Consider the following 18,223-nt stretch of genomic DNA (forward strand, 5'->3'; position numbering starts at 1 on the left):
CTGCTCCACCCACAGAAGTGCACAGACAGTGGCTGGAACCAATTCCCTGTGAATTAACTGCATGAGAGGCGTTTAAAATAAAATAAAAAAAAGATCTCTTGATATCAAGGAATGAACTAAAAAAGAAAAAAACTGGATAAAACATATGATTTTATTTTTATTTACATTGATATAAAAGTAATACATATGATCATGTAGTAATATGATTATGTAGCATAAGCAACAAAAAATCTTGAAAGGATAATTGGGATAATTAATAAAATGAACACATAGCTTAGTTTTAATTCCTGAATAAGTTTTAAAATAAACCCAAAGAATCTAATTACAATATTTGCTATGTTTGCTATGAACCACACTTTTCTTCTGTCTACCTCAATACTTGTATATTATAGGATTGAAAAGTAAAGACTTTGACCTATGAGAGCAAAGGTCCAAAGTTCAAATAGCACAGGAAAGTACTAGAAAAACTATGGGTGTTCAATACGTATTGAACAACAGTAATGACAAAGAAACAAGGTTATTGTGTTTTGGGAGAATGGAAAAATACAAAGATAAGATGATGCCTCTTTGAGGGAATTATTGTGACAGAACCATCATTAAGGAAGCCTTCGTTAGATGGTGATTGGAAAGGGCTATTACTGTGGCTCTAAGTAGCCATGGAACTAGATAGCATTACAACTAATTGGTCATTTCGATCATCTTCAAAATAAATACCTCCCACCTAACCCTAATAGATTGTGCATTGATCAGCAGTCAATAAGGCTATTAAAGTTACTGGGTTGGTAGTACAGTGGCCTAGTAATTTAGTGCTTATAGAAAGACAGCAGATTACTTAGAATGCCATTGTAAAACTCAATTTTAGTACTAACAAAAAAGAAGAACAATTCAGATGTAAAAGAGTATTAACAATTTGACTACCATGTTTAATAATTTATTCCAACAGAATAAGTTCTCAGCTCACTAAAATTATCAGAACTACAAATTATTCACTGTTTTATTTCCTCTCAACAGTCAATGTGTTAAGACAAGAAAGAAAAAGAAAATTAAGAATTTATAGAGATAAATTCAGAGTAAAAGTTCTGAAGTCCCAAGATTTTGTTGTTTTGAGTGAATAGTTTTTTTTTGTTTTGTTTTTTTTTTTGGTTTTTGGGCCACACCTGGTGATGCTCAGGGGTTACTCCTGGCTATGCGCTCAGAAGTCGCTCCTGGCTTGGGGGACCATATGGGATGCCGGGGAATCGAACTGCGGTCCGTCCTAGGCTAGCGCTGGCAAGGCAGGCACCTTACCTCTAGCACCACCGCCCGGCCCCGAAGTAATAGTTTTTTTTGTTTTGTTTTGTTTTTTTTTGGTTTTTGGGCCACACCCGGCGGTGCTCAGGGGTTACTCCTGGCTGTCTGCTCAGAAATAGCTCCTGGCAGGCACGGGGGACCATGTGGGACACCGGGATTCGAACCAACCACCTTTGGTCCTGGATTGGCTGCTTGCAAGGCAAACGCCGCTGTGCTATCTCCCCGGCCCAAAGTAATAGTTTTTTATCGAATGAAATTTATTTGGAAAAATGAAAAGGGAGAGAAAGAGAAAAAAACATGTTTAAGAGACCATAGGCTTCTCCAGAATAGAAAAAGCAAGCAAAGAAGGACAACAGACAAGTGAGATATATGTTCAAGGGAGAAAACAGACTTGAAGAGTAAGCCTGAATTTCCAAATCTTAACATGTGGTGATGTTAAAACATATGTTTTAGATTATATGCATTTGCCTCATATTTTAGGAGCACCTAAATTATGATGTCTTTTATTTAGGGTTTTGTTAATTCTTTTTTTTTTTTTTTTTTGGTTTTTCGGGCCACACCTGTTTGATGCTCAGGGGTTACTCCTGGCTAAGTGCTCAGAAATCGCCCCTGGCTTGGGGGGGGGACCATATAGGACGCCGGGGGATTGAACCGCGGTCCTTCCCTGGCTAGCACTTGCAAGGCAGACACCTTACCTCTAGCACCACCTCGCCGGCCCCGGGTTTTGTTAATTCTAAGACTGTAGAGTTATTGTAAGGGCATCTACCTATCAGCTTGAAAAAAGCTTTTAAATAACAAATTGAAATCCTTTCTCCTTGGACTCTTCTTAATGATTTGGGCAGGGAATAAAAAAAAAAAATTTATTGGTACTCAGGCTCTGCACTCAGGAATTACTCCAGGCAGTCCTGGTGGTGCTTAGGGGACCAAATGGGATTCTGAAGATTGAACCCAGGTTGGAAGCATGCAAGGCAAGTGCCTTACCCACTGTACGATCACACCAGCTCCAATCCTGGGATTTATTATTATTATTATTATTATTATTATTATTGTTTGGTTTTTGGGTCACACCTGGCAGCACTGAGGGGTTACTCCCTGGCAGGCTCGAGGGACCACATGGGATGCTAGGATTCGAACCACCGTCCTGCATGCAAGGCAAACGCCCTACACCTTCATGCTATCTCTCTAGCCCCCAATCCTGGAATTTTTCTTTTTTTTTGGTTTTGGGGCCACACCCAGCGGTGCTCAGGGGTTACTCCTGGCTGTCTGCTCAGAAATAGCTCCTGGCAGGCACGGGGGACCATATGGGACACCGGGATTCGAACCAACCACCTTTGGTCCTGGATCAGCTGCTTGCAAGGCAAAAGCCACTGTGCTATCTCTCCGGGCCCCAATCCTGGAATTTTTAATACACAGAACCTACCTTTTAAGAAGTGACCTACTTGGGGCCGGAGAGATAGCATGGAGGTAAGGCGTTTGCCTTTCATGCAGAAGGTCCGTGGTTCAAATCCCAGCGTCCCATATGGTCCCCCGTGCCTGCCAGGAGCGATTTCTGAGCATAGAGCCAGGAGTAACCCCTGAGCACTGCCGGGTGTGACCCAAAAACCAAAAAAGAAAAAAAAAAAAGAAGTGACCTACTCAAGTAGCAAGTTTCTATCAAATTAGTTAAAGCCTAAAGATAGTTGAGAACCAAAGATCGGTAACCTTGAACCTTGTTCAAAAATATATGCTCTGCCATTAAACTCCAGACCCACCTCGAGCAGAGAAACTCATACTATGAGACAGACAAGAACTGAGATAATGGAGCCATCTGATAGTCTCTCTGGGGAATAAACTGTGACTGATCCAACCCTCAAAGATTATTCTAGCTAAATTCATTACTGTTCTCTCCTTTTCACCACCTCCTTTTGCTGAAGATGTATAATTAAATACATGTAAAGTATGATATAATTTTATTATAAAAGAGTGGAGAAATTTTGAGGCTGAAATGACAGTACAGTGCATAGGGATCTTGCCTTGCATGCAACTAACCCAGGTTTAATTTATGGCATTCCATATGGTCCACTGGGCCTGCCAGGAATGACCCCTGAGTGTAAAGACAGGAATAAGCCTTGAGCACCACTGAGTGTGGCCCCCAATCAAAACCAAAGCCAAAAAAGACGGGGAAATTATATTTTTGTATTCCCTTTATACTATATATATATTTTTTACACTATGTATTTTTTAAATTTACCTTATTTAAAGAGCATGTATCACACAGTTAATATAGTTAATAATAATACATTTGTTTCCAGGTAAGAGGTACACTATATATATATATATATATATATACACACACACACACACATACATATATATAATTTTTTTTTTTTTGGCTTTTGGGTCACACCCAGCAGCGCTCAGGGGTTACTCCTGGATCTTCACTCAGAAATCACACCTGGAAGGCTCTGGAGACCATATGGGATGCCGGGATTTGAACCATCGTCCTTCTGCATGCAAGGCAAATGCTTTACCTCCATGCTATCTCTCCGGCCCACACTATATGTTCTTAAATGAAGGTTCAAGGTATCATTTATTTAATGCAATGAATGTTATAACTAGAATGAACTCTGTGCCAAAACCAGAACTAGAATTAGTATGCTCTATCTCCAACATAAGACCAAAAAAAATGATGAACACAGAAACATTAGTTGCAAGCACAAAAATAAAGTGTCATACCTGCAGAATATATTGTGTGAGGTCAACTGCTTCTTTCTTTTCATGAACAAGTAGAGTTTCTTTGTCTTCCACAGTAATAATATTAATTTCTCCACGACGTAGCTCCCTTATGCCTAAAGGTCGTTTGCGAACATACACTCTGATTTTCTCCAACTCAGTCCACGAGTTCTCCTTCTCTGAAGTGTAAGGTCTGATACATGATTTTAAGTGAGTAGGATTTAATTCTTTTTTCTTTTTTCGTTTTTCGGGCTACAACCATTTGATGCTCAGGGGTTACTACTGGCTAAGTGCTCAGAAATTGCCCCTGGGTTGGGGGGACCATATGGAACGCCGGGGGTTGAACAGTGGTCCTTCCTTGGCTAGCACTTGCAAGGCAGACACCTTACCTCTAGCGCCACCTTGCCGGCCCCAGAATTTAATTCTTTTTATTTATTTATTTATTTATTTATTTATTTATTTATTTATTTATTTTTGGGCCACACCCGGCGATGCTCAGGGGTAACTCCTGGCTGTCTGCTCAGAAATAGCTCCTGGCAGGCACGGGGGACCATATGGGACACCGGGATTCGAACCAACCACCTTTGGTCCTGGATTGGCTGCTTGCAAGGCAAACACCGCTATGCTATCTCTCCGGGCCCAGGATTTAATTCTTTTTTTTTTTTTTTTTTTTTTTTTTGGTTTTTGGGCCACACCCGGTAACGCTCAGGGGTTACTCCTGGCTATGTGCTCAGAAGTTGCTCCTGGCTTGGGGGACCATATGGGACACCGGGGGATCGAACCGCGGTCCGTCCAAGGCTAGTGCAGGCAAGGCAGGCACCTTACCTTTAGCGCCACCGCCCGGCCCCAGGATTTAATTCTTAATAAGATAAAGCTACTACAAAATCAAATACAGTCCTTTTTACTCAGTATAATACAGATAAAATCATATTAAGGTATTGACAATAGTTATTTTACTAGTGAAATTCTGATTATATCTATCTTTATTCCTCCACATCACCCCCCATTTTGTCCTGCAAAACAAACAAGGAAACAAAAATATCTATAGCTTCAAAACTTGAATACTTTTGTTTTTAGATATGATCTTCCAATAATTAATGATGAAGGCCAGAGCAATACTACAGCAGTAAGGTGCTTGCCTTGTATATGACTGACCCAGGTTTGATTCCCAGAATTCCATATGTTCCCCTAAGCCTACCAGGATTCCTGAGTGCAAAATCAGGAATAACCCCTGAGCACCACCAGGTGGGGCCAAAATAAAAATAAAATAAAATAAAATAAAATAAATGATGCTCTTCGCTTTATTATTGTTGGTACTGGAGGTGGGGGTGGTGGCAAACCTAGTGCTGCTCAGCAGGTCAATCTGCAGTGTTTAAGGAATCATTTAATGCAAGGATCAAGTCTGAACTTCCCACACGAATAACATGTGGCTTTTGTCCTTTGAGCTATTTCCCTGGCTCAAATATTTTCTTTATTATTTCTTAAATTTCTTTTCTGTTTCTATTCACAAAATTCAATTCACAAAATCTAACATAATATGATGCTAGCACCCTTTTGTGGCCTTTACATGATCCAAACCCATGTCTCTGGCTTTCTTTCAATCCAATCATCTAGCACATTTTACTGTTCTCTTAGCCATTCAATCTATTTCATCCTTCATCCTCCACAGTTTGGATTTCCCAAATACCTTGAATTAAGTAGTAGATTTCAGTGTGCTTTTCCCCATTTCTCCTTGGCATATAGTAGCCACATGATGGTGTATGTAGTCATCTTTAAAAAAAGAATCAGGGAGCTAGAGCGGTGGCACTAAAGGTAAGGTGTCAGTCTTGCAAGCGCTAGCCTAGGACAGACCTCGGTTCGATCCCCTGGCATCCCATATGGTCCCCCAAACCAGGAGTGAGTTCTGGGCGCATAGCCAGGAGTAACCTCTAGCAACAGGTGTGGCCCAAAAAAGCAAAAACAAAATAAAATAAAATAAGGGGGCTGAAGAGATAGCATGGAGGTAAGGCGTTTGCCTTTCATGCAGAAGGATGGTAGTTCGAATCCCGGCATCCCATGTGGTCCCCTGTGCCTGCCAAGGGTTCTGAGCATGGAGCCAGGAGTAACCCCTGAGCGCTGCCGGGTGTGACCCCCCCCAAAAAATAAATAAAATAAGAATCAGGGGCCGGAAAGATAGCACAGCAGTAGGGCATTTGCCTTGCATGCAGCTGATCCAGGACAGACCGTGGTTCGAATCCCAGCATCCCACATGGTCCTCCGTGCCTGGCAGGGGCGATTTCTGAGAGCAGAGCCAGAAATAACCCCTGAGCACTGCTGTGACTCCAAAACCAAAAATAAATAAATAAATAAATAGATAAAATAAGAATCAGGGGAGCCAGAGAGATAGCACAGTGGCAGGGTGGTTGCCTTACATGCAGCCAACCAACCCAGGAAAGACAGTGGTTTGATTCCCAGTTTCCCTTATGGTTTCTGGAGCCTGCCAGGAGTGATTTTGCAGTACAAAGCCAGGAGTAACCACTGAGTGTCACTGGGTGTGGGCCCAAACCAAACCAAACCAAACCAAGCCAAACCAACAACAAAAAAGAATGACTCCCAAGTACAGAGCTGAGAGTAGTTTCTAAGCATTGTTAGGTATGGTCCCAAAACAAAACAGACAAAAAAAAAAAAAGTCTCTGGTTTTAATGTTCTACCTGCACTAAAACAAATTTATCTGATGACAAAGAATTAAGACAATAATTCGTGGGCTGCAAAGATAGTAAAGAGGATAAGATGATTTGTCTTGCATACAGTTGACAGGGATTTGATCCTTGGCCTCCCAAATGGTCCCAAGCAATGGTAGGAGTGTTAGTATTGATGCCTGGCTTCCCAAATGATCCCTGAGTGCAAAGCCAAGAACAAAACCTAGCACTGCTAGGTATGGCTACCACATACACACACACACACACACACACACACACACACACACACACACACACAAAGAAACCAAGAAAACTTGAAAGACTTGAGTCTATTCAAGGTCTTAAATATATTAACACAACCAATTCTCTAAATGTACTAGACCTTAAAGGTCAGAGAGACAGTGAGTATTATATTTGCTTGGCATGGGAGCAAGTAAGGTTAGATCTCCAGTTCCCATACCCTAAGCTCACAAGCAGTGATCCCTGAACGCAGAGCCAGGAATAAGCTCTGAGCACTGCTAAATATGGCCCCCAAATCAAAATAATAAAAAAATTGTGAGGTGGGGCTAGAGTGATAGTACAGCAGGGCATTTGCCTCGCACGTGGCCAATCCCAGACGGATTCCGGTTGGATTCCGGCATCCCATATGGTCCCCCAAGCCTGCCAGGAGTAATTTCAGAGTACAGAGCAGGAGTAAGCCCTGAGAGCTGCTGGGTGTAACCCAAAAACCAAAAAAAAAAAAAAAAAAAAAACAAACCAAAAAACCCAAAAAAACCCCCGAGGTTAGCATTTATTTATTTATTTTTTTATTTTATTTATTTTTTTTTTTTGGTTTTTGGGCCACACCCGTTTGACGCTCAGGGGTTACTCCTGGCTATGTGCTCAGAAATCGCCCCTGGCTTGGGGGGACCATATGGGACGCCGGGGGATCGAACCGCGGTCCGTTCCTTGGCTAGCGCTTGTAAGGCAGACACCTTACCTCTAGCGCCACCTTCCCGGCCCTGTTAGCATTTATTTTTAACTTTTGTAATATTGGATAAAATCCAAAGAAAGTGAGACTTTTTGTTGGTAATGGAATATCTTAGGGTTCTAAAACTTTGTCTCCTAAAATAATATTGAAAATTATTCTTACATCCACTTTCCTTTTTTCTGGTTTTTATCATTCCCAGCAGTGGTCAGGAACTATAGAATGCTGAAGATCAGATCTAGGACTTTTGCATACAAAGCATGCACTCAGTCCATTGAGCTATTGGTCTGGCTTTCCATTTTTCTAATATTAATATGATTCAGAGTTGAAAGAAGCTAGAGAAATAACTTAATAGGCTGAAGCATATGCTTTGCATACAGGAAGCCCAGATTTGATACTACATGGTCCTTGAACACTGCCAGAAGGATCCCCAGCAGTAGCCCTTATGCACTAGTGGGTATACATCTCATTCCCATGGAAAAAAGAGAGAAGGGCATAACAGATGAGAGGCTCCACTAAATAGCATTCTCTCTGGATCTGCATATATGACATACAAACACTATAAAAGAAATAGAAAAATATTTCTCTTTCTATTTCCCTGCTTGAATCTAAAAGTCTCCTAATTATCTGAATATTTGTAATTAAATCTGGAAAAAGACTTAATATTTAAACGAAGGACTTCTATTTAAATGAAAAAAGCAGTATGTAAAGTAAATGTTCACCTCATTCAAATAGACATTGCAAAGTACATCTTTATTTTATTTTTTTGGTTTTGGGGTCATACCTGGCAGCGCTCAGGGCTTACTCCTGGCTCTGCACTCAGACATCGCTCCTGGCAGGCTTGGGGGATAATATGGGAGGCTGAGATTCGAACCGCCGTCAGTCCTAGATTGGCTGCATGCAAGGCAAATGCCCTACCGCTATTTTATCTCTTTGCCCCAGCAAAGTACATCTTTATAAATAATTCTGATTTTGATTTAGGTACTATGTTCAATAAAATGTTGTAATTATCAACAAGTATTTACTTATTCACTACTGAAGTAATCAATAGCTCAGCAACAATCCTAACTTTGATAGTCAAGGAACATTCTATTCTCTAACAGTGAAAACACACTAATTATATTTCAGAAAAACGTGAAATGAGAAAAGGAAGCTGTATATGTTCTGTCCTTTGTTAAATCACACAACTTTTCAGTGACTATAAAATTCAGTTATGCACTTCAAATTACTTGGATATTTTACCTTAAAATTGTGTGTTTTATTTTCTTTAATAAGATAAAAGGGTAGTTATGAGATCCTTTGAAACCTTAGCCAATGTAAAGCCAGAAATAAATACTTTACTTTAAGCTATGAATAAGTCTTAAAAAAAAAAAAAACACAACTGTGGCTTAAGAATATATCTTGTGGGGCTGGTGAGGTGGCGCTAGAGGTAAGGTGTCTGCCTTGCAAGCGCTAGCCAAGGAAGGACCGCGGTTCAATCCCCAGCGTCCCATATGTTCCCCCCAAGGTAGGGGCAATTTCTGAGTGTTTAGCCAGGAGTAACCCCTGAGCATCAAACGGTGTGGTCCGAAAAACAAAAAAACAAACCAAAAAAAAAAAAACAACAAAAAAAGAATATATCTTGTTTCTCCATAACTCACAACTAAACTCTGAGTATATCAAAAGAAGCAACACATGCTATTTTTAAAAGGATATTTTTCTATTATACCGTGGCTAATATTAGAGACCACTAGAATTTCAACTTTTGGAATCTTATTTCAAATCCTAAGTTGAAGCTCTAGATAAACTAACTTATTGTCACCTTAAATCTCAAACTTCACGAAAAGTATCCTTTATTTCCTGGGTGGGAGGGTGTGGAAGGAAATGCCCATGCCCAGTGGTGCTCAGGAATGACTCTTGGCCCTTGTGCTCAGGGAAGGATTATTTTATTCTAAAAATCTTATTCTCTGTAATCACTCTTCCCAAGTCTAGAAAACTATCAAAATTAGGACCATATATCAAAGTATACAGGTAAATTACCTTCTCCAATGATCTACTTAATGCAACTAATGCTGTTTGTTTTAAACTAAGCTTTATATTTCCTTTTGGTTTAAATAACTGATATCCTTAAAAACATCTTGTGGCATTTATAAATTGCCTTTTTTTTTTTTTTTTGGTTTTGGGGCCACACCTGGAGCCACTCAGGGGGTTACTCCTGGCTCTGTGCTAGAAATCTCTCCTGGCAGGCTCAGGGGATGCTGGGGATTGAACCCGGGTCCGTCCTGGGTCATCTGCATACATGACAAATGCCATATCAATGTGGTATCACTCCGTCCCCTATAAACTGCCTTTTTTTAAATTGCAGGACGGTTTACTATTTTGCCTTCATGGATGGAATAGATGTATCATGTTACACTAAAATAAATAATACAAATAGGTCTGCTGGAAGAATAATAGCATATCTTGCCAATTAGCAGCTACTTAATGTACATGAACAATATATTTTTCCCATCTGGAAAGTCCTAATTTCTTTTTTATTTCTTATCCTCGAACCATGGCATTTCTGTGAATAAGGAAGAACTGCTCTGTTGTCAAAATGTACCTTCCCTTGCCTAAGACTATACAACCTTCAAATAAAATATAAGAATCAAATTGTTACCTGATACAAGAATGAGGGATTCCATAGTTATACCCTGAAACATGAGAGACTCTCTGAATAATGGGAATATCGCTGTCTCCCAGTACTAGAGAAAAGTCATTTGATGAAAAGAGGGAAGAATGTGTTTCTGTTTGCATATAGGAATCAGCAGCTGTGACATTCAGAATTCTTGCTCTTGTATGGTACTGGGAATCATCAGGTAGTACGTGCTTCAATACTTTCAGGCAATCAGACTTCTGTTCATTTGCAGAAAAATCTAGTAAGTTGTACATTTGAAACTTATCGCTGTTAGATCTGTCTTTGCTGTCAGCAGGAGAATCAAACTGTAGCTGCCTACGAGGGCCAGGTCTGGGCTTCTGAGGCTTGTGCAGACTACTTGTCTGAAGATGTTCTGGGCTACTCACTGCTCTATCTTCTTCCTGCATAATCTTAATGATTTTGATAAGTTGGAAGAGACGTTTGCGATCATTCATGTCATGGACTCCCAATTTGGAATAGTCCTTCATTGTAACCATGGCCAATTCCTCTATTTTCTGAAGGCCAATAGCAGTAAAATAAGGATAATACTGTGCAAGTCCAGCTTCACAGAGACATTCATACAACCAGGATGCCATTTTTGTGAACAGGTTTCTATAAACTGAAGAGAAAAAAATACTCACTTGAAATACTTTATATAGTTCAATTATTTCTTTAAATAATGAAAATTACAAAATGTAAAAAATTTCATTCTAGCATACCAACTTATTAACAAAGATTAAATAGCAGAATACATAAGCAAAGATACTTATGATGCACTTATAGTAATTATCGATATAATTTGCACATCAAGGGACCTTTGCTTGGAAATCTAATTCAGTAAATGTACACACATACACACATAATTGAAGCCACTTACTTTTTTCTGGGGAGTTCCTTCCAACCTTACAATGTCTACTTAACACATGCCATAAACTACTGAAACCTTTTCTCCACCACTGTAGCAGGACTAATTTTAGATATCTAAGTAAATGTCAAGGAATGTTGCACAACTGTTTCCCATATTAATAAACAAAGGCTAAGAATTCTTTCAGTATGGAAAGAAGAATTAAGTAGCAAGTCAGTGAGGATTATGAAATGGCATAACTCAGAAGAAATCACAATTATATCTGCGGAATATTATTAAAAGTTGAAGAGTTGCTAAAACATCATTTTTTAAAAATATCATTGTTAATTCAGAATCTACTGATTCAGGACTCTAGATTATTCTAAAAGTATCAGTAGTTTTGTAGATGTTAATATGTACAGGAGCTGTACTATAGTACAGCAAGTAAAGGACTTGCCTTTCATTCAGCCAACCTGCATCCCATTTGGTCCCCCAAGTATGCTAAGAGTGATGCCTGAGTGCAGAACCAGGAGTAACCCCCTGAACACTGCCAGATGTAACCCAAAATTAAAAAAAAATTTACATGTACTTATATGAATAAAATAAGTTACTCAGAAAATGATACTAAGGGGCGGGAGTGGTAGCACAGTGGTAGGGCATTTGCCTTGCATGTGACCGACCCAGTGCTGACCTTGGTTTGATCCCCAGTATCTCATATGGTACCCCCAAGCCAGGAATGATTTCTAAGCACAGAGCCAGGAGTAACCTCTAAGCATCACCGGGTGTGCTCCCTCCCCCTCAAAAAGAAAAAAATACTAAGGTTCAAATTTTTTTTCTTTTTTTTTAATATTTTTATTGTCAGATGCACAATTTAATGTGAATAAAGTCGAACTCAGCAGCTCATCCAACAGGACACAGAAAGGTGAAGGTCTGGGGGAAGTGAGCTGAGAGTCGGGGTGAACTGAGTGAAGGGGTCTCAAAGGAAAGGAGCTTCCATTATTTGGAAGCTGGGGAGGCAGGAACTAAGTATAAGGTTCAAAATTTTGTAATTTTGCTTTGAGGGCCATACTCAGCAGTTCTCAGAGCATATCCCTATCTCTGTGCTTAGGGATCACTCTTGACAGGCTTGAGGGATTATCTGGGGTGCTGGAGATCCCCAGATCAGTTGCAAGCAAAATATACATCCTACTCTGCTGTATTATCACTCTAGCGAAGGTTCAAGATTTTATTATTTTTGTTTGTGTTTTTGGGCCACACAGGCGGTACTCGGGTTACTCCTGGCTCTGTACATAGAAAACACTTCTGGCAGGCTCAGGGAACTATATGGATTGCCAGGGATCGAATCTGGGTTGGCTGAGTGCAAGACAAACACCCTACCTGCTGTGCTATTGTTCTGACATCAAGGTTTAAGATTTTAAATGACAGCATGTTAAAATGCTATGTCTAAAAATGGGGGACAGGGAAGTATTCAGGAGGCCCAGGAGAATGTACAACAATGCCATGTGGTGCTGGGGGTCAAATCTTGGTCTGGTGTATACACTATATCTCTTAACTCCAACACTAAGATATTTATGATTTTTAATATATTTCTTAAACACCATGATTACAAAGTTGTTCAAAATTAAGTTTTAGATTTACAATGTATGCCCTACAACCCCCCTTCACCCATGAATGTTTCCTATACCAACATCCCTGGTTCCCTCTCACCTTCCCATTGCCTGCCTTTGCAGCAGTACTCTGACCCCCAATATATATACACACACACACACACACATATATACCCTTTATTTTCCTTTTTATTTTTAAATATATATATATACTGTTTATTTTCCTTATTTTTTAAAATTTAAAAATGCATTACATATTTTACATAACTGATAATACATTTTTTAGGAAGACCAAAACCAACATTTTTTTTTAAAAAAAAATAGAAGTTGAAAGAAAAACTAAAGAGATGGAAGGAAGTGAAAGGAAAGAATATTTTTGAAAACTATTGACTCACAATGAGTTCATTGAAGCACCAGCAGAAAGTTTAGTAAGCTCTTTTTTTTTTTTTTTTTTTAAAGAATGAGTTAAAGGGCTGGGAGAGAGGGCACAGCGGCGTTTGCCTTGCAAGCAGCCGATCCAGGACCAAAGGTGGTTGGTTCAAATCCTGGTGTCCCATATGGTCCCTCGTGCCTGCCAGGAGCTATTTCTGAGCAGACAGCCAGGAGTAACCCCTGAGCACTGGCAGGTGTGACCCAAAAACAAAAAAAAAAAAAAAGAGTTAAAAAAATACAGCAATAATGGTGTGAGAATGGCAAGTGTTGTTGTTTGCATAGGCCTAGAAAAATATGGGTAAAATGGAAAAAAAAAAAGCCTTGTCCTAAATACAAAGAGACCTTATCCCTGAAGTTCTCTGACAAGACCGACTCTGGGCTCCAGGCATACTAAATTGTCCAACCCTGAGTCATTCTCTGTGGTGAAATTTTTTCATATATTAGCTGTTGTATTTTCCTTTTGAGACACTGTGGTTTGCACTATTGTTAATGAAGGCATACTGTGCATATCATTTTATCTCCATCCAGTACCTAGTACTGTCCCGAGTGATTAGTTCCAGTTATTATTGTCACAATGGTCTATTCTTTGCTCTAACTGCACTGCTACACTACTTGTGGCAAGCTTCCTACTATGAACTGGTCTTCATGGTCCTCTTTTCTATATTCTCTGGATATTACCGTGCTATTTTTTATTTTCCTTATATCCCAAAAGTGAGTGAGATTATTTTATGTCTATCTCTCTCCCTCTGACTCATTTCACTCAGCATAATAGTCTCCATGTCCATCATGTATAAGCAAATTTCATGACTTAATTTTTCCTTACAGATGCATAGTACCATGTAAATGTACCATAGTTTCTTTAGCCATCCATCTGTTCTGGGGGCACTTGGGTTGTTTCCAGTTTCTTGCTATTGTAAATAGTACTATGATAAACATAGGAGTGCAGAAGGCATTTTTCTATTAACACTAAGATATTTATTTGGGGGGGAGGGGAATTGGACTACACCCAGTGACGCTCATGGGTTACTCCTGGCTCTGTGCTCAGAAATAGCTCCTGATAGGCTCAGGGGACCATATGGAGTGCTGAAGATCAAACCAACCCAGGTTGGTCATGGGTTGACCACATGCATGCAAGGCAAATGCCCCTACCTGCTGTGCTACTGTTCCAGCCCCAAAATATTTCTTTTAATTAATTAATTAATTAAAATATTTATTCAAAGGTACTGAGGAAGAGGACAGAGAGGATAAGAAAGAGAGTAATGTAAAGCCAGAGTGATAGCACAGCGATAGGGAATTTGCCTTGCATGCAGCCAACATAGGACAGACCCCGTTTCAATTCCTGGCATCCCAGATGGTCCCCTGAGCCTGTCAGGAGCAATTTCTAAGCACAGAGCCAGGAATGATCCCTGAGGGAGAGAAAGAAAGAAAAGAAAAAAGAAAAAAGAAAGAAGAGAAAGAAAGAAAATAGAAAGTGCTTGCTTCGGCAGCATATATAATAAAATTGGAACGATACAGAGATTAGTATGGCCCCTGCACAAGGATGACTCGCAAATTCGTGAAGCGTTCCATATTTTTTAGTTTTTGCAGCGGGAAAAAAAAAAAGAAAGCACTAACTACAGAAAACTGACTTTGACAACCGTGACTGAACAGAACGTATCTTGAGACCATTAAGGAAAACCCTACCCTAGGCTATAGCCCAGGTCTTTTACAAAAATCAAGACTTCTTAGTACAGAGGCCCAATTCTGACAACAGAGACTGAGCAGAACCATTGGAACCATAATTTCCTAGACTTCAGCTTAGGGAACGAGCAAAAACATAGAGCACATGATACAGAAAACTGAACACACCAACAATGATGGAACAGTACCTCTAGTCTAGAGCCTTAAAGACTCTATCCTAGGCCCTGTCCTAGGCCCTGCGCAAAAACCAAGATTGCTTGCTATAGTGGCCTTATTTTCTTATCCACAACAGAGAAGAAAGGTTTCTGACACTACACCAAAAAAACAAAAAACAAAAACAAAAACAAAACAACCATGGGATATGGCAATGAGAAGGTATGGAGCCAGTGGTTGTTCCCATGACAATATGCTTCAAGAGTGGAGAAACTCTGAATCTCTTGGGCCACGGGAATTTCCTTCCTTGCTGTGCCTATAAAAAAAAAAAAAGTGGGGTAAAGTGGGGTAACACGAATCCTGCCACTGCAGCACTTTTTCTGGTGGTGTTTTGTTTTATTTTTTGTTTGTTTTTGATATTATTTTCCTTCTCCTTTTCCTTCCACTTTTTTCTTTCTTTCCCACTTTTGTGGATACTATTAGGTGATTTATTTTTTTTTTTAGTAGTTGATACCCAATTTTTTCTCCTCTTTTCCTTAACCTTTTTATCTCCAATAGAATAGCATAATTTGAATCATTCAGCCTCATAAATTGAGGGGGGAAAGAATGATACCAGGACCAGTCATATGAACATGTAGTGTAAATAAAAAAATGACCAGACTGGAACACCAAACAGAATAGATACCCAACCTATAACAATCTGTAAGGCGGAGACCATTTGCAGTAGGATTCTGGGGGGAAAAGGAGGGAGATGTGGGAGACATGCTGGGAACAAGAGTGGAGGGAGGATAACATTGGTGGTGGAATGCCCTTCATTCATTGTTACTATGTATCGTAAATAATTCTGTGTAAATGAACTTCAGTCACAATAAAAAAGAAATAAAAAGGAAAAAAGAGAAAGAAAGTAGGAAGGAAGAAAAGAAAATAAGAAAGAACAAAAAGAAAAGAAAGAAAAGAAGGAAGGAAGGAAGGAAGGAAGGAAGGAAGGAAGGAAGGAAGGAAGGAAGGAAGGAAGGAAGAAAGGAAGGAAGGAAGGAAGGAAGGAAAAATACTCTGGTTTCTCTTCAGATCGCATAAATCTTTCGCCTTTTACTAAAGATTTCCGTGGAGAGGAACAATTCTGAGTTTTGAACCAATTTTTTGAGGCCTTGCTCTAGCAAGGCTAAAAGAGAGAGAGAGAGAGAGAGAGACAGAGAGAGAGAGAGAGACAGAGAGAGAGACAGAGAGAGAGAGACAGAGAGAGAGAGAGACAGAGAGAGAGACAGAGAGAGAGAGACAGAGAGAGAGAGACAGAGAGAGAGAGAGAGAGAAATATATGAGAGAATGAGGACTTCTCCAAAAGTGGAGAGACTCACCAGTACACAATCTAGGATGAACGTAAGAGTGCACATCTTGGGGCCGGTGGGTGGCGCTAGAGGTAAGGTGTCTGCCTTGCAAGCGCTAGCCAACGAAGGACCGCGACCGCAGTTCGATCCCCCGGTGTTCCATATGGTCCCCCCAAGCCAGAGGCAATTTCTGAGTGCTTAGCCAGGAGTAACCCCTGAGCATCAAATGAGTGTGCCCCCCCCCAAAAAAAAAAAAAGAAAAGAAAAAGAGTACACATCTTAAGAGGGGAAATGTGGGCAATACATGCATGCAGGTACCATGTCCTTGGGCACAAGGAGCACATGTGCCAATAATGTTTAAACATTTTTTTTGTTTTTGGGTCATACCTGGTGGCACTCAAGGGTTACTCCTGGCAGGCACAGGGGCCCATATGGAATTCCAGGATTCAAACCACCATCAGTTTGAATCAGTTGAGCAAAAAGTTGAGCAAACACCCTATTGCTGTGCTATCTTGTGCCAATGTTCGCTTTTTTTTTTTTTGGTTTTTGGGTCACACCTGGCAGCACTCAGGGATTACTCCTGGCTATTGCTCAGAAATTGCTCCTGGCAGGATCGGGGGACCATATGAGATGCCAGGATTCAAACCGGGGTCCGTCCTGTGTTGGCCATGTGAAAGGCAACGCCCTACCGCTGTGCTATTGCTCTGGCCCCCAATGTTTGTTTGTTTGGTTTTGGTTTTTGGGTCACATCCTGCAGGCCTCAGGGGTTATTCCTGGCTCTATGCTCAGAAATCGCTCCTGGCAGGTTCAGGGGACTGTATGGGATGTTGGGATTCGAACCACCAGCCTTCTGCATGCAAGGCAAACGCCTTACCTCCATGCTATCTTTCCAGCCCCTGGCTCCCAATGTTTAAATTTTTAAGAGAAAAACAGTATCATCTCACTTGAATTAGATTAAGTATCAGTGTTTAATAAACAGAATCTAGATAAGCCAAAGTACAAAAATGTGCCACTAATTCTACCTTTTTTTTTTTTTTTTTTTTTTTTGGTTAAAAGTTTATGTGCCACATCCAGTGATGTTCAGGGGTTACTCCTGGCTATGCACTTGGGAATTACTCCTGGTGGTGTTTGGAGAACCATATAGAATACTGGGGATTGACTCCCAGGCCGGGCCGGGACACTGGCCTAGGGTGGGGCTCCAGTCCCTGAGCTTCGGGCTTGGGAGGGTTTCTCTCCCTTCCCGGAGCAGGATTTTCAGCCGGCCCGGACGGGCAGCTGGCAGGCCCCCCATGGGCCAGCGGCCTTTTTGTCCGGCCTAGGGTCAGGGGGGCCCGGACTTGGGTCACCCGACCCCCCTCTCCCCCACTCCTCCGGATCTCCAGGTGGGTTTCTGGGAGGAGCTGACGGGGCACCCTGGGTTTTCCCCACTCCCAGGCCGGGCCGGGACACTGGCCTAGGGTGGGGCTTAGGGGGTTGAGTTCGATCTGGTGGGTGGCAGATAGCTGCTCAGCTATACTCAGTCTGTCACTGGTAATTTCATACCAGTCTACATTTTGCAAACCGCGTGGGGGCGCTAGCCCCCGCGCGAATATTTGCTCCTTCCAACCATCACTACCCCAGATTTACCCTTCTTAACTTCAGTAACACATAGTTCTAATCTCTGACCTAAGACATACAGTATATCTAACAAATCACAGAACTATTTAGAAGGACACAAATTGAACACATATATCTTTTGAATTTTTAATGGGTATTTTCTTTAACTGATGTAACTCTCTATATATTCTTCTACCATGATGTTTCTATTCACTTTTCATCTTGTCTATTCTTTGTAAGCTGTACAGTAAGGATTGTTGGTGGAACTGTCCCTCAGTTTGAT

At 40.7% G+C, this 18,223-nt stretch overlaps 1 protein-coding gene and 2 non-coding genes across 3 annotated transcripts in view; 2 read left to right on the top strand and 1 right to left on the bottom strand.

Moving 5' to 3' along the window:
- KIF24 (kinesin family member 24) overlaps window positions 1–10,899 on the bottom strand; it is a 45,934-nt gene extending 35,035 nt beyond the window's left edge. Inside the window, exons 1-2 of the mRNA XM_049772960.1 lie at window positions 10,286–10,899; window positions 4,006–4,195 (exon numbers count right to left, since the gene is read on the bottom strand). Coding sequence (XP_049628917.1) covers window positions 4,006–4,195; window positions 10,286–10,899 — 804 coding nt within the window. The remainder of the gene's footprint in view (window positions 1–4,005; window positions 4,196–10,285) is intronic.
- Window positions 10,900–14,657: 3,758 nt separating this feature from the next.
- On the top strand, window positions 14,658–14,761 carry LOC126027088 (U6 spliceosomal RNA). Its single transcript, XR_007502198.1, has one exon. It is a non-coding gene; the product is annotated as a U6 spliceosomal RNA (small nuclear RNA).
- A 1,306-nt stretch (window positions 14,762–16,067) lies between these two features.
- LOC125995610 (U5 spliceosomal RNA) lies at window positions 16,068–16,183 on the top strand. The gene has a single exon (XR_007491111.1). It is a non-coding gene; the product is annotated as a U5 spliceosomal RNA (small nuclear RNA).
- Window positions 16,184–18,223: the final 2,040 nt, after the last annotated feature.

Source organism: Suncus etruscus, chromosome 1 (assembly GCF_024139225.1).
Source record: "Suncus etruscus isolate mSunEtr1 chromosome 1, mSunEtr1.pri.cur, whole genome shotgun sequence".
In the NCBI taxonomy this organism is placed as follows: domain Eukaryota; kingdom Metazoa; phylum Chordata; class Mammalia; order Eulipotyphla; family Soricidae; genus Suncus; species Suncus etruscus.